The sequence below is a fragment of the Salmo salar genome, chromosome ssa09 (genome assembly GCF_905237065.1).
Source record: "Salmo salar chromosome ssa09, Ssal_v3.1, whole genome shotgun sequence".
NCBI lineage: Eukaryota > Metazoa > Chordata > Actinopteri > Salmoniformes > Salmonidae > Salmo > Salmo salar.
The window spans coordinates 29,856,053-29,868,413 of NC_059450.1; the positions used below are offsets into that span (position 1 = coordinate 29,856,053).

The 12,361-nt window shown below is 43.1% G+C and overlaps 1 protein-coding gene across 1 annotated transcript in view; it reads left to right on the top strand.

The window, feature by feature from the left end:
• The window catches only part of LOC106611173 (ral GTPase-activating protein subunit alpha-1-like), a 123,605-nt gene that overhangs the window by 12,138 nt on the left and 99,106 nt on the right, over positions 1 to 12,361 (top strand). The window contains 6 exon segments of the mRNA XM_014211096.2: positions 9,035 to 9,145; positions 9,282 to 9,331; positions 10,418 to 10,475; positions 11,579 to 11,622; positions 11,830 to 11,958; positions 11,960 to 12,008. Coding sequence (XP_014066571.2) covers positions 9,035 to 9,145; positions 9,282 to 9,331; positions 10,418 to 10,475; positions 11,579 to 11,622; positions 11,830 to 11,958; positions 11,960 to 12,008 — 441 coding nt within the window.

The window sequence follows — 12,361 nt, forward strand, 5'->3', positions numbered from 1 at the left end:
AGTCAGTGTTCCCAATCACAGTAGTGTGAGCATGTGCTGTAGACAAAGACTTGGCAGAATTCAGTGTTGTTGACTACAGTCTTCATGTAAACATGACCAGAGAGAGGACCAGCCTCTCCACACACTAAGGTTGCTTCCCAAATGTCACCCTATTCTCTATGTAGCGCACTACTTTTGGCCAAAGATTTGGGTTAAAAAGTAGGGCCTGTTTCCCAGTATTTTTTTCAGTAGCAAAAATGAAAACACAAGGCAGACTAGGGCTGACCCCATTTAGTCGACTGGTCCATAGGCTGTTGGTCGACCCAATTTTTTTCTGTTAATGCATTCAATATATTATTATTATTATTATTATTATTAGTCGTGTACCGTTCTCATTGTTGGAGTGGACACGTTGTTTTCAGAGCTCACCAACCAAAGTTTTTTTTTTTTTTTTCCCAATTCATGAGTTTTGTCAATTTATTCATTGTCTTTTGTTTGCAGCGCATCTTTCAATGTTGAGTAAGGACATGGACCTGATTTTGCATATAAATGTAGGCCTAGGCTACCTGGCCTGTGTGCAAATGTACGCCTATAAATGTGCCCATTTGGGCAGTATTTCTGATTGTCTTATCTCGCCACCAGTAATGAGTTTTGGAGCTTAAAGAAAAGGAAAGAAAGATTACAAATATCACATCAAACAGCAAGTAAACAGTCTGTTTTTAGAATCCATTGAGAATGACAATAGTTACTCAATGTATTTTACAATTATTTCCAGCTATCTCCCTTTCGATAACCAGTCGGTATGAAAGGGAAACATGTAATGCTCTAATCCAGTGGAAACGTCATAAAATACCTGATTAATTCTTATCTCTTGCACAAATAGCCTACAGTTGTGTCTGTCCCGTGGGCCCAGAATATTGTTGTTGCAAGTTTGCTAGCTGGAGCTTCCAGACAGATACAGCTGATTAGATGATACAATGTTTCAAGTTGGTTGCAGACAGCCATGCATAGCCAATTGGATTTCTAGGATATTTTTTTTATCAGGATATTTTTGACCTGCAGGCTGCAATTTTTTTATTTGTTGGCTTTATGTAGGATGTTTTTACATAGTTGGCAATAGAAGTTACTTTTAGATTTGTATAATTTTCTTTTAGATTGAATTCAGATTAACCACATGACAATGATTTTGAGTTACAAAGACTATTATAAATGAAATGTAACTTTTGCACAAAAATGTGCATATGAAATCATAACTGATATGCAGATCGGTAGAAATGGTAAGATATAAATTGGCACTCCAAATGGAAAAGGGTGCCGACGCCTGGTGTAGCCTATTACCGGCAACTTCAGGAGTGTAACGGCAGGATCTGAGAAGCCCAGCAGCAGTGGGAGGAGGAGGGCTGGGAACAGGTATTTTTCTTCTAGTTTGGCTATCGTGATCTATGGCTCCCTCTTGAGTCATTTGTGTGTCTAAATTATTGAATCAAACAGCGTGCATAAAGTGTCAGACAAGCTCAGTACATATAGTTGATTTTATTAAAACACAGGGTGTGTCTATATATGGAAAAATACACGCTTTACAATTTCAGTTTCCCCCAGGCATTATGGGACCCATGTCATCCAAAAAGTTATACTTTTTACTAATCTGTCCATAAAACATTCTTCCAAGAGTCTTGATGATCATCCAGGTGCTTCCAGGTGTTTTTTGTCAAACTTGAGTCAACTTTTTGGATGAGATGGGTCCCATTAAGTCTGACGAAAACCAAACACTGCATTCCACAGTAAGAACCTCATACCAACGGTCAAGCATGGTGGTGGTAGTGTGATGGTTTGGGGATGCTTTGCTGCCTCAGGATCTGGACGACTTGTCTTAATAGAAGGAACCATGAATTCTGCTCTGTATCAGAGAATTCTACAGAAGAATGTCAGGCCATCTGTCTGTAAGCTGAAGTGCAGCTGGGTCATGCAACAAGACAATGATCCAGAACACACAATCAAGCCTACATGAAAATGATTAAAAAGCAACAAATTTGAAGTTTTGAAATGGCCTAGTCGAAGTCCTAATTGAGATGTTGTGGCAGGACTTGAAACAAGCAGGTAATGCTTATAAACCCGCAAATGTTGCAGAGTTAAAGCAGTTCTGCATGCAAGAGTGAACCAAAATTCCTCCACAGCGATGTGAGAGACTGGAAGCATCAACTACTACAGGAAGCATTTGGTTGCAGTCATTACAGCTGAAGGTGGCACAACCAGTTATGTATAAGGGGGCAATTATTTTTCACACAGGGGAATTGTGATTTGCATAAATAAAATAGTATACATTTTTTTTGCTCAGGTTCCCTTTATCTAATATTAGGTTTTGGTTGAAGATCTGATAACATTCCGTATCAAAAATATGCAAAAATAGAGAAAATCGGAAAGGGGGAAAATACTTTTTCACGGCACTGTATATAGGGAATAGGGTGCCATTTCAGATGCATGCTGCCTCTTTCTGATAAAGAGACTCTTGTCTTCCAAGTGTTCTATTTTTGAACTGCAATACTGCTTGGCTTGCTGCCATCTCAGCAGAGCAAGTCAACAAGAACATGCCCCCATTCCCCAAGCTAGGCTATTGTTTAGGACAGAGCAGTTCTGGGCTGGCTCTCAACTGGGCAAACTGAGGAAGCTGGATTATGAAAGAGGTGTTCTGTTTTAGGATTCTTTGGATGTGTGTGTGTGTGTGTGTGTGTGTACTGTTTGGCAGATATTAATATTACCTGTTGACCAGTGTAGTTCTTCAGCCAAGCCATGTCAAAATTATTTAGGATTAGTTAGTACCTTTGGCCCCAAAATTGTTTTCTTCATGTTGGTTTGGTTGGATTTGTCATGTGCTAAGCTGAGAAGTGTTGCAGTGATGGAGATGGACTGTCATAGAGAGGAGAGTGTTGTGTTGAGAAGTGTTTGAGCTTTGTGTAATGGTACAGGACAATTCAACAGTAACAGAATGACGCTCAGACTCAGATTGTTCACTTTAAAATGCATGTCAAACAAAAAAACAATGATTGCACTTGAAGAACAGTGCAGATGCAAAGTTTGGGAACAGAATGACGCACAAACAGCATAAGCCGTTATTCTGTTACCAGACTTTGCATCTAAATGTGTTGTTGTAAAAAATGTCTGTGGAAATTGTTCAAAGTAGTCATTGTGCATGGAGATGTATGGTTTGTTTAACTTTGCAGTCAGTGTTTTTAGTTTGGCATACATTTTAAAGTGAACAATCTGAGTCTCAGAATTGTTTCTTGGCTGCAGTTGACTGAGTCTCTTCCATCAGTTATTTGAGATATGCTCCATAGCACCGAGAGGTCAGAGAAGTATGTGTGCCTGTGTTTGTGTGTGGCACCAGTGAGAGAGAGTTTCCGAAATGGGCCCTCCTGAGGCCAAGTATTTGTTTAGTGATTCAGACGAGAGAAAAAAATAACTGTTGGAAGTATCTTATTTTGCTAAATCACACATCATCTCTTCCTGTCTCTCCCATGAGTCTGCCATCTCTCCTCTCTGGCTCTGTTCAGGAATACAGGAGTAGCCTAAATGATGTCACAGGGGATTTAAAAGCCTCTTCCCTGAGATTCTCCAGGCTTCAGGGAGACTGGACAAGATAGGAAGACATGCATGCTTCCATGTGCCTGTCTTTTCCTGTTCTGTTTTCCCTCTGGCAGGCTTCTCAACACTATCCTAGCGGTGTCCTTCACAAGACCCTCCCAGGCTGATTAGTGTATAAATTAATATGGTGGGCTCTGGGCAGCAGACCCTCCTAGGCTGATTAGTGTATAAATTAATATGGTGGGCTCTGGGCAGCAGACCCTCCCAGGCTGATTAGTGTATAAATTAATATGGTGGGCTCTGGGCAGCAGACCCTCCCAGGCTGATTAGTGTGTAAATGAATATGGTGGGCTCTGGGCAGAAGACCCTCAAGGCTAATTCAACAACTATTATCTGTTTGTGTGTGTGTGCAGTGTTTCCCCTCAGATTTTTTTCCAGTAGCGGTGGCAAAGTTAGCGTAAGGGGGACGCAGAGATTCTTTTTGCTTTTTTAACCCACTAGAGTTGATGTCAGTGCCCCTGTGGAAATGTAATTAGCATAATAAGCAAATCCCTATATAAATCTGTCTGTTTAGAGGTGGCTAGAAGCTCCGCTCCGTGTGTGCACATGGGTGGAGTCGTTTTTTTGGGGGGGGCAGCAGACTCTTTTTGTTGCGTTCCATGCAGAGAGGAAGTCCGCCTTGTGTAGTGTATAACCGCTAGGGGCTTGGGAGCCAGAGTAGCTGACAAAGCAAGAAGGGCCGAGGCACTCTTTTTGACTCTAGTTAGTGACAACATTTGAACTTCCGATCCGGTGTAATGCCTGTTTACAAATACTAGCTAGCTAGCTACATGTTAGCCTAGTCTGGTGTTATGTGCTTTACAACACTACTTTTTAGCCACAGGAGCAGAAGCAATCATGTCTCTTTTTGAATTTCAATTGCTGTAAAATGGGAGAAATCTCCAGGGATTTTGGGGATCATTTGAATTATCCGTTTTGTGCGGATAACATTATTGGATCCGAGCTTCGGCAAACTCAGGCAGGGAGGACTACAACTACAAGGGCTTTTCTCAAATGGTCCTGATGGCAGTCTGCGATGCAAGGTACCACTACATCGTCATCGCCGTGGGCGCATATGGTCGGGAGGGAGATGCGGGAATCTTCTCACAAAGCAAGTTTGGCTCCCAACTCATTGCAGGCCAGCTGCCACTACCAAGGCCAGAGTGCTTGTTGGGGACCCAAACACTGAGCCTGTATGTCATCGTGGGATGAGGGTAAACCTGATTGAACCATATCCAGGTAAGATACGCAAAATATATGTGACTATATACATAGGATGTGAAAATTATATCGATATAGACGTTGAAATGATATGCATAAAAGTGAGAGAATAGGGGCCTATGTCCAAAGCATATGCTACACAGTTGTTACAGTACATATTTCATAACCTTCATGTTCCTGTTCAATACTAATGGAAATGCTTATTTTATTCAAAGGTTCTTCTGGCCTTGATGACACCAAGAAGATCTACAACTACCTCCACTCAAGCCATAAGCATTTCAGAGAACTGCTTTGGGAGAGACCATTGTGAAGGCCTGCATGGCCCTACACAATTAGCTTTGCACCACATACACTAATCATTGACAACACAGTCATCACTCCACAACCACTGGGGACCTGCGTACAGGAGAGTGGAGACCGTTTCCTGGACCCAAGAAACATGTAAACGTTGGAGTGTGCTTTGGAAAACATGTCCACACATACGTTTTCTTCGATGTCTGTTTATGACGTGGGCCTACACGCTTGGTTTTGCTGTTTGGATTTTGCTGTTTTTCTCACAATAAAGTACCACCATGACAGTCACTTCATCCTTGTTTTAGTTTTTCATATTTTTTGGAGGCTAGACCCTTAAAACATTTACCTAACCTTGTGTCATGTGTAGTGGCCTCTCATCTAAGACTTTCCTGCTATGGTACATGGTTAAGACTGGCTGTCTAGCTGTAGACAATAGGGACAGACCCTCGAGACATTAACCTCATCTACATAGCTCATGTACAAAGAAGTACAAGTTTACTGAGTGACTGATTGATTGAAATCAGTAATAACCAGGCAAATACATTTGCAGACCTTTTTAGATATTGACTGTCACGAGGAAAATAGTGATATGTAATACACAGGTGAAAAGTGATGAAAGGGGAAATAAGAGAAAAGACAAAGTAACCACCTGTGAATGTGAATGAGGAAATAAGTCAATATAAAAAAAACAGTGAATAAGAAAAAAAGCACACAACAGTTTCTGGGGTGAGACAGAGGGCGCTGTCTCACTGGAGAGTGGATGGAGCAGACACACATCATGTCCCTGAGAAACGAGAGACATTGATCAGCAGGATTAGACACAATCCATCGTACCATGACGTCGTAGACAGCCTTTTGTGCCGTTTCTGTGACTCCGTTTCTTTAAGTCATCCATCTGCTGCATAATGTCAGTGTCCAAAATGATCCTCAGCTGTCTTCCTCTTCTGGCCATTGGACCTGGGCGGTGAGATGGGGCGGAGGTTGATGGAGTTGCAGGGCAGAGGGCAACGGTGCACCTGGATGGTGCATTGGGTGTTGGGGAAAGGGGCCTGGGAGGAGATTAATCAATGGGCCCTCAGGGCTCTGCTGTCTCTGAGCTGTCCAAAACACCCCTACCCTCCAAAATCTACAAGCAGATGGCAAAAATACATTAGAATACAATGCATGCAATCTTAAAACATCCCCATGGGCTCCTTTGAGTTAATGTTTACCCAAAATAACTGAATTCATGAACATCTCAATTTAATTAGCACACACACAACACACTTGTCTGTTTTCAGATGTTTGAACTAGCCCTGCTAATCATTATAATTTGACAACACAGGCACGGAAGATTTCCCAGTCACAATTTCTTCCAGCCAGCAAAGAGCTGATTTCATGTTCTAACTAGGTCTACGAAACATAAGATCACAAACACACACAATGACGAGTACACACCGTATCTGGCATATTGGTGTCTATCTGAGATTGTTTCACGTAAACACAAAGCCAATCCAGTTGTCAGACAATCGGTGGGGTACACACCCTAGCGTCAGCCCCACTCCTAGTCTCCTCACCCTTTTCAGATTGCGAACATACTGGTCCGGAATCTTTCTCCATGTTTCTTTGATATCAGTATCCCTGTTCAAATTTCGTGAGTTCTCCCTCCAGCTGTTGTTTTTTTGCATGCTTGTCGGAATACGACCTCATTGAAGGGTTGTAAAGATTCTCGTGTTCTCACCAGCTTGCACAGGCACTCCTCAAAACTGGACATAGACATAATTGTGCTTAGCAAATCTCGAAATAAAAGCACAAAAAAAGCAAGCTTGCAGAAAACTCACTCAATACTGCCCCTCAGTCTTTGCAAGGAATGGCATGTCGGTCTTAAAAAACTGCGTTGAATTACTGCGTGTATTACAAGGAGCCGCGACTTTTGTGACGAAAAATTACATTGCAACACTGCGCTGCACTCTGTCGGCCCTGTTTGCGTATTGTCTGTAGACCCCTTAAGCTAGAGAGATCTGTTTTTAGTATGGGCTGCGTCTCAATCCACCGCATCTGCGGTTGGAGGTGGCAGAGCTACAGCTGTAGTGTCCGAACCTTTTGGCAAACTATTATGGCCCCTCTATGGAAAGATGAGACTCTCACGGACACGATGGTATTCTCCGTTTTGCTCTACAACCCCCACTGGACTTGTCAGTACCACCAATCTGCCAACTTCTGTCTGTAGCGCCCAAACAGTTTTGGCTACACACTAATAGGGAAAGGGGGATACCTAGTCAGTTGTACAACTGAATGCATCTTCTGCATTTAACCCAACCCCTCTGAACGAGAGGTGCGGGGGGGCTGCCATAATCGACATCCACATCTTCGGCGCCCAGGGAAGGAGTTGCTAGAGCGCAATGAGCCAAGTAAAGCCCCCCCGGCCAAACCCTCCCCTAACCCGAACGACGCTGGGCCAATTGTGTGCCGCCCTGTGGAACTCCCGATCACGGCCTGTTGTTATGCAGACTGTGATCGAACCCGGGTCTGTAGTCACGCCTCTACCACTACGATGCAGTGCCTTAGACCGCTGCTCCAGTCGGGAGGCCTGAATTTTACAGTTTTGAAACCATTTTCCTGCAATTCTACACATTTTGTCATGTGTCTGAAAGAGAGAAAAAACTGTTTTAAAGCTATACTGAACAAATATAAACGCAACATGCAACAATTTCAATTTTTCGATTTTCGAATTTAGATTTTACTGCATTATAGTTAATGTATAATTGAAATAAATTAATTAGGCCCTAGTCTATGAATTTCACATGACAGGGAATACAGGTATGCATCTGTTGGTCACAGATACCTTCTGAAAAAGGTTGGGGCGTGGACCAGAAAACCAGTTAGTATCTGGTGTGACCACCATTTGCCTCATGCAGCATGACACATCTCCTTCGCATAGAGGGGATAAGGCTGTTGATTGTGGCCTGTGGAATGATGTCATACTCCTCTTCAATGGCTGTGCGAAGTTGTGGCAACTGTAACACGTTTCATACTCGTCGATCTAGAGCATGCTCATGTGTGACGTCTGGAAAGTATGCATGCCATGTACAGTGTTGGTCCCATTTTTCATGAGCTGAAGTAAAAGATCCCAGAAATTGACCAATTTCCTTCTATGAACTGTAACTAAATCTTTGAAATTGTTGATTTTATATTTTTGTTCAGTACACCATGGAAATTGTTGCAACACAATTCCAGGCAGCCTTTGCTCATGCACCCATACGTTTACCAGTCAAATTGCCAGAGTTAGAGCTTCCAAGACCATTCTATTCATTTTATTTCTATGAATAGCCCCTCCAGGCTAAGTGTAGGTGTAGTTGAAATCCAGGGCATTCAAAGCCTTTATGACATTGATTATTCTTCTCAGATAGCAGCCTTAACTCTGAATCATTATGTCTGCTTGTTTGCATTGCTGTGTGATTAACAGTACATCTTTCTCCTCTCTTTCTCTCTCTTCTACCTTTCTTTCTCTCTCTCTCTTTCTTTCTTTCTTTCTTTCTTTCTTTCTTTCTTTCTTTCTCTCCTTTCTCTTCTTTCTTTCTTTCTCTCCTTTCTCTTCTTTCTTTCTCTTCTTTCTTTCTTTCTTTCTTTCTTTCTTTCTTTCTTTCTTTCTTTCTTTTTTTCTCTCTTTCTTTCTTTCTTTCTTTCTTTCTTTCTTTCTTTCTTTCTTTCTCTTCTTTCTTTCTTTCTTTCTTTCTTTCTTTCTCTCCTTTCTCTTCTTTCTTTCTCTTCTTTCTTTCTTTCTTTTTTTTCTCTTTCTTTCTTTCTTTCTTTTTCTTTCTCTCTCCTCTTTCTTTTTCTTTCTCTCTCCTCTTTCTTTCTTTCTTTCTTTCTTTCTTTCTTTCTTTCTTTCTTTCTTTCTTTCTTTCTTTCTTTCTTTCTTTCTTTCTTTCTTTCTCTGCAGAAAATGCAGAGTCGGGGGACCTGAAGCATTTCTTTGACCAATACTACTCTCACATCTACTATGTGTTCTTTGAGAACTTTGTTAACATTGAAGTCAGTCTCAAACAAAAAGGTGAGGATAAAAGTTTGAGAATAGTCTGGTTGGTTGGCCTGAATATTATTTTCACATTATTATTACAGGATGTTTTACAGCCGCTAGTCATGGTGACACTGGTATTGTTTCAGACACATTCTCTTCTCCTTTGCAGGTCACAAATCACAAAGGGAAGAACTTGACTCCATTCTTTTCATATTCGAGGTAGGACAGTTACTTCTGCAATATTGAGGAGTTGTTTTAAATGAGTGTCCCAATTCTTTTGAGAGGGATGGATTCTGAATGCATAGAAATCAGAATGGAGTAGGTGTAACAGAGAGTTGGCCTAACATCCCCCCCCCCCCAAGCAGGTTAATGTGGAGGCTACTGTAAATCAGAAAGTGGAGTGCTTCTTTCTATGTGTTTGCTTGACAAGTTAGCTTGACAACTCCTCAATCCCCATGTGTGAAATATCCCCCAGCACGCACACACACACACACATACATACATACAGGCGTGCGCCTGGTGACCCCCCAAACGAGGGTATTAGAATGGACTGGAGGCAAGGCTCAGTGAGGCCTGAAGACCGTGGCAAGATGTTCCTTTTAGATTACGAGGATCAAAATGATCCTGCCAACATATGCGCATGCACACACACACACACACACACACACACACACACACACACACACACACACACACTGTAGGCATTGTCTTGTGTCATATTTATAGACCTAGACAGTGAGCTGAGAGGCAGGTTTTTGGTCCAAAATAAAATGGGTGTCTGTTTGCCAAACAGCTAGTGGCCTTTTATCAGTTGACATGGGTGTGAATGAGTCATGTGCCATTACATCTTCATAGTCTCCTTACAGGGAGGGCCTAGTCCTCCTGCTGCAGTTCACCTCACATCTAAGGCCAGTGATATTTAAAAAGTTTCCCTGAGAGAACTGCCTTTCCTCTCCATGTGTGTCAGACTAGGTGACAGGGATTAAGTAGTTGCAGGTGTTGAAATGTGTGAGATTAGTCAAACTAGTCTCACTAGTCTTCCTTTCAAAGATTTCCCCGGAAAGGTGTCTTCACCTCTCTTCTCCCTTGTTGCCTCATGGTCTTCTTCATACGGAGTCGGAGACGTCTACCACTTGGCCGATGATATAGTTCATCCACAACAGAGAGGCTAGACCACTGACAGTCTTTGGACAATTGACATTATATTCTCCAATGAAGATGGATTCATTTGTTTCAACCCAGTAGTAATACTGACACTGGCTTTCATACCACTCCTGACTGTTGTATTCTATGTTCTGTTAACAGAAAATTCTGCAACTCCTACCAGAGCGAATACAAGGACGATGGCAGTTCCACAGCATAGGTACATGTGTAGTAGGCCTTACATGGTGTGCTGCCATTGAGTGTGGACATCTTCATCAGATGAGTGGGAATGTTTTTTTTCCCTCTAGATCAGGGTTGGGCAACATTTTAATGTGGGTGAACTCATCATTCTAGCAGCCCTCCTCTTGACAGTAGAGAGTTCATTTCATGCAATTCTACACATTTTGCCATGAGGTTTAGATGACATTTTGCCAGTTGCCCATCCCTTCTCAAGATTTTACCTCATGATCAGACATTTGGTACCATCATGTGTTTGAAAAGCAGGTTAAGCCAGTTAAGTGCGTATCAGGCCCACACACTCCTCCCTTACCAATGTCTGTATTAGTACTGACTGTAGCTACATGATTTGTAACATGCATTTGGAGTGAGAGTGAAGCACATTAGTGCCCTGCAATGCCCTCTCCTCACCCCTCTACTAGGTGGTCTCTCCTTTTTCACTGCCCTCTCCTCACCCCTCCACTAGGTGGTCTCTCCTTTTCCACTGCCCTCTCCTCACCCCTCCACTAGGTGGTCTCTCCTTTTCCACTGCCCTCTCCTCACCCCTCCACTAGGTGGTCTCTCCTTTTCCACTGCCCTCTCCTCACCCCTCCACTAGGTGGTCTCTCCTTTTCCACTGCCCTCTCCTCACCCCTCCACTAGGTGGTCTCTCCTTTTCCACTGCCCTCTCCTCACCCCCTCCACTAGGTGGTCTCTCCTTTTCCACTGCCCTCTCCTCACCCCTCCACTAGGTGGTCTCTCCTTTTCCACTGCCCTCTCCTCACCCCTCCACTAGGTGGTCTCTCCTTTTCCACTGCCCTCTCCTCACCCCTCCACTAGGTGGTCTCTCCTTTTCCACTGCCCTCTCCTCACCCCTCCACTAGGTGGTCTCTTCTTTTCCACTGCACTGAGACCACTGTGCAGTTGGATACAAAGCCCACCCAGAGAAAGCCAAGGATCTGGGGATGAGGGTCTCCTAGGTCTGACCGAGAACTCTGACATGTGCTGTAGTATTGGGGGCGGGGCTGGTTGGGTGTGGTAAGGGCTGGGGGAGTGGCAGTCCAGTTGTTGATATTCCATGTGATGCGTTTTGTTGTGTCCTCACAGGCCTCATTCTGAAGAAGTTGTTGCACACTGGGAATTCTTTAAAGGTACATCAGAGTAGTCCTTCATTCGTTAGTAGCATCGCCAGTAGCCAACCTGCCTCTGTACATGCAGTACTTCTGTTTTTGCTGTTGTCTTCGTCTTTTGCAATGGTGTTGACTGCTATGGGTATTTGGTAATAGTATGCTCATAAATATAGAAAGGCTCAATTCTATTTCTGAGCATGTTCCTGACTGTGTCTCTCTCCCCTGTAGATCCGAAGGGAGGGTGTACGTCTGTTCCTGCTATGGATGCAGGCCTTGCAGGGCAACGCACTGAGAGAGCAGCTATGGATTTTTGCCTGTCTGATCCCTGGCTTCCCATCTCCCCAGTCAGAGCTGGGCCCCTCGAACCCTGGACAACCTGGTCAACCCCCCTCTCAGCCTCCAGGAGAGTTAGTATCTCTACACCTATCACCTTGCTAGTGACTGTAGTTATAAGGAAACATCTTGAGGTTGACTGTTCCAGACCTGCCAACAAGCATGCATTTTGCGTACCAACTACGCAATTCTCTGTCCATGTACGCAGGTTCGAGATCCAATGTTAAAAGTACACAGAAATGAATAGGGCTTGCTTTAAAATATAAATAAATATATATATAGACACAAATTACGTACATATATTTCGAAAATCTGAAATGATGTATGCGCTGCAAAGGTCCAATAGGTACCTTTACATAGGCTGAAACAGCAGACTCTTCTAGCGAACCGTGTTCAGATTCTCTTTGCGGTAGCCTACTTAAGCTTT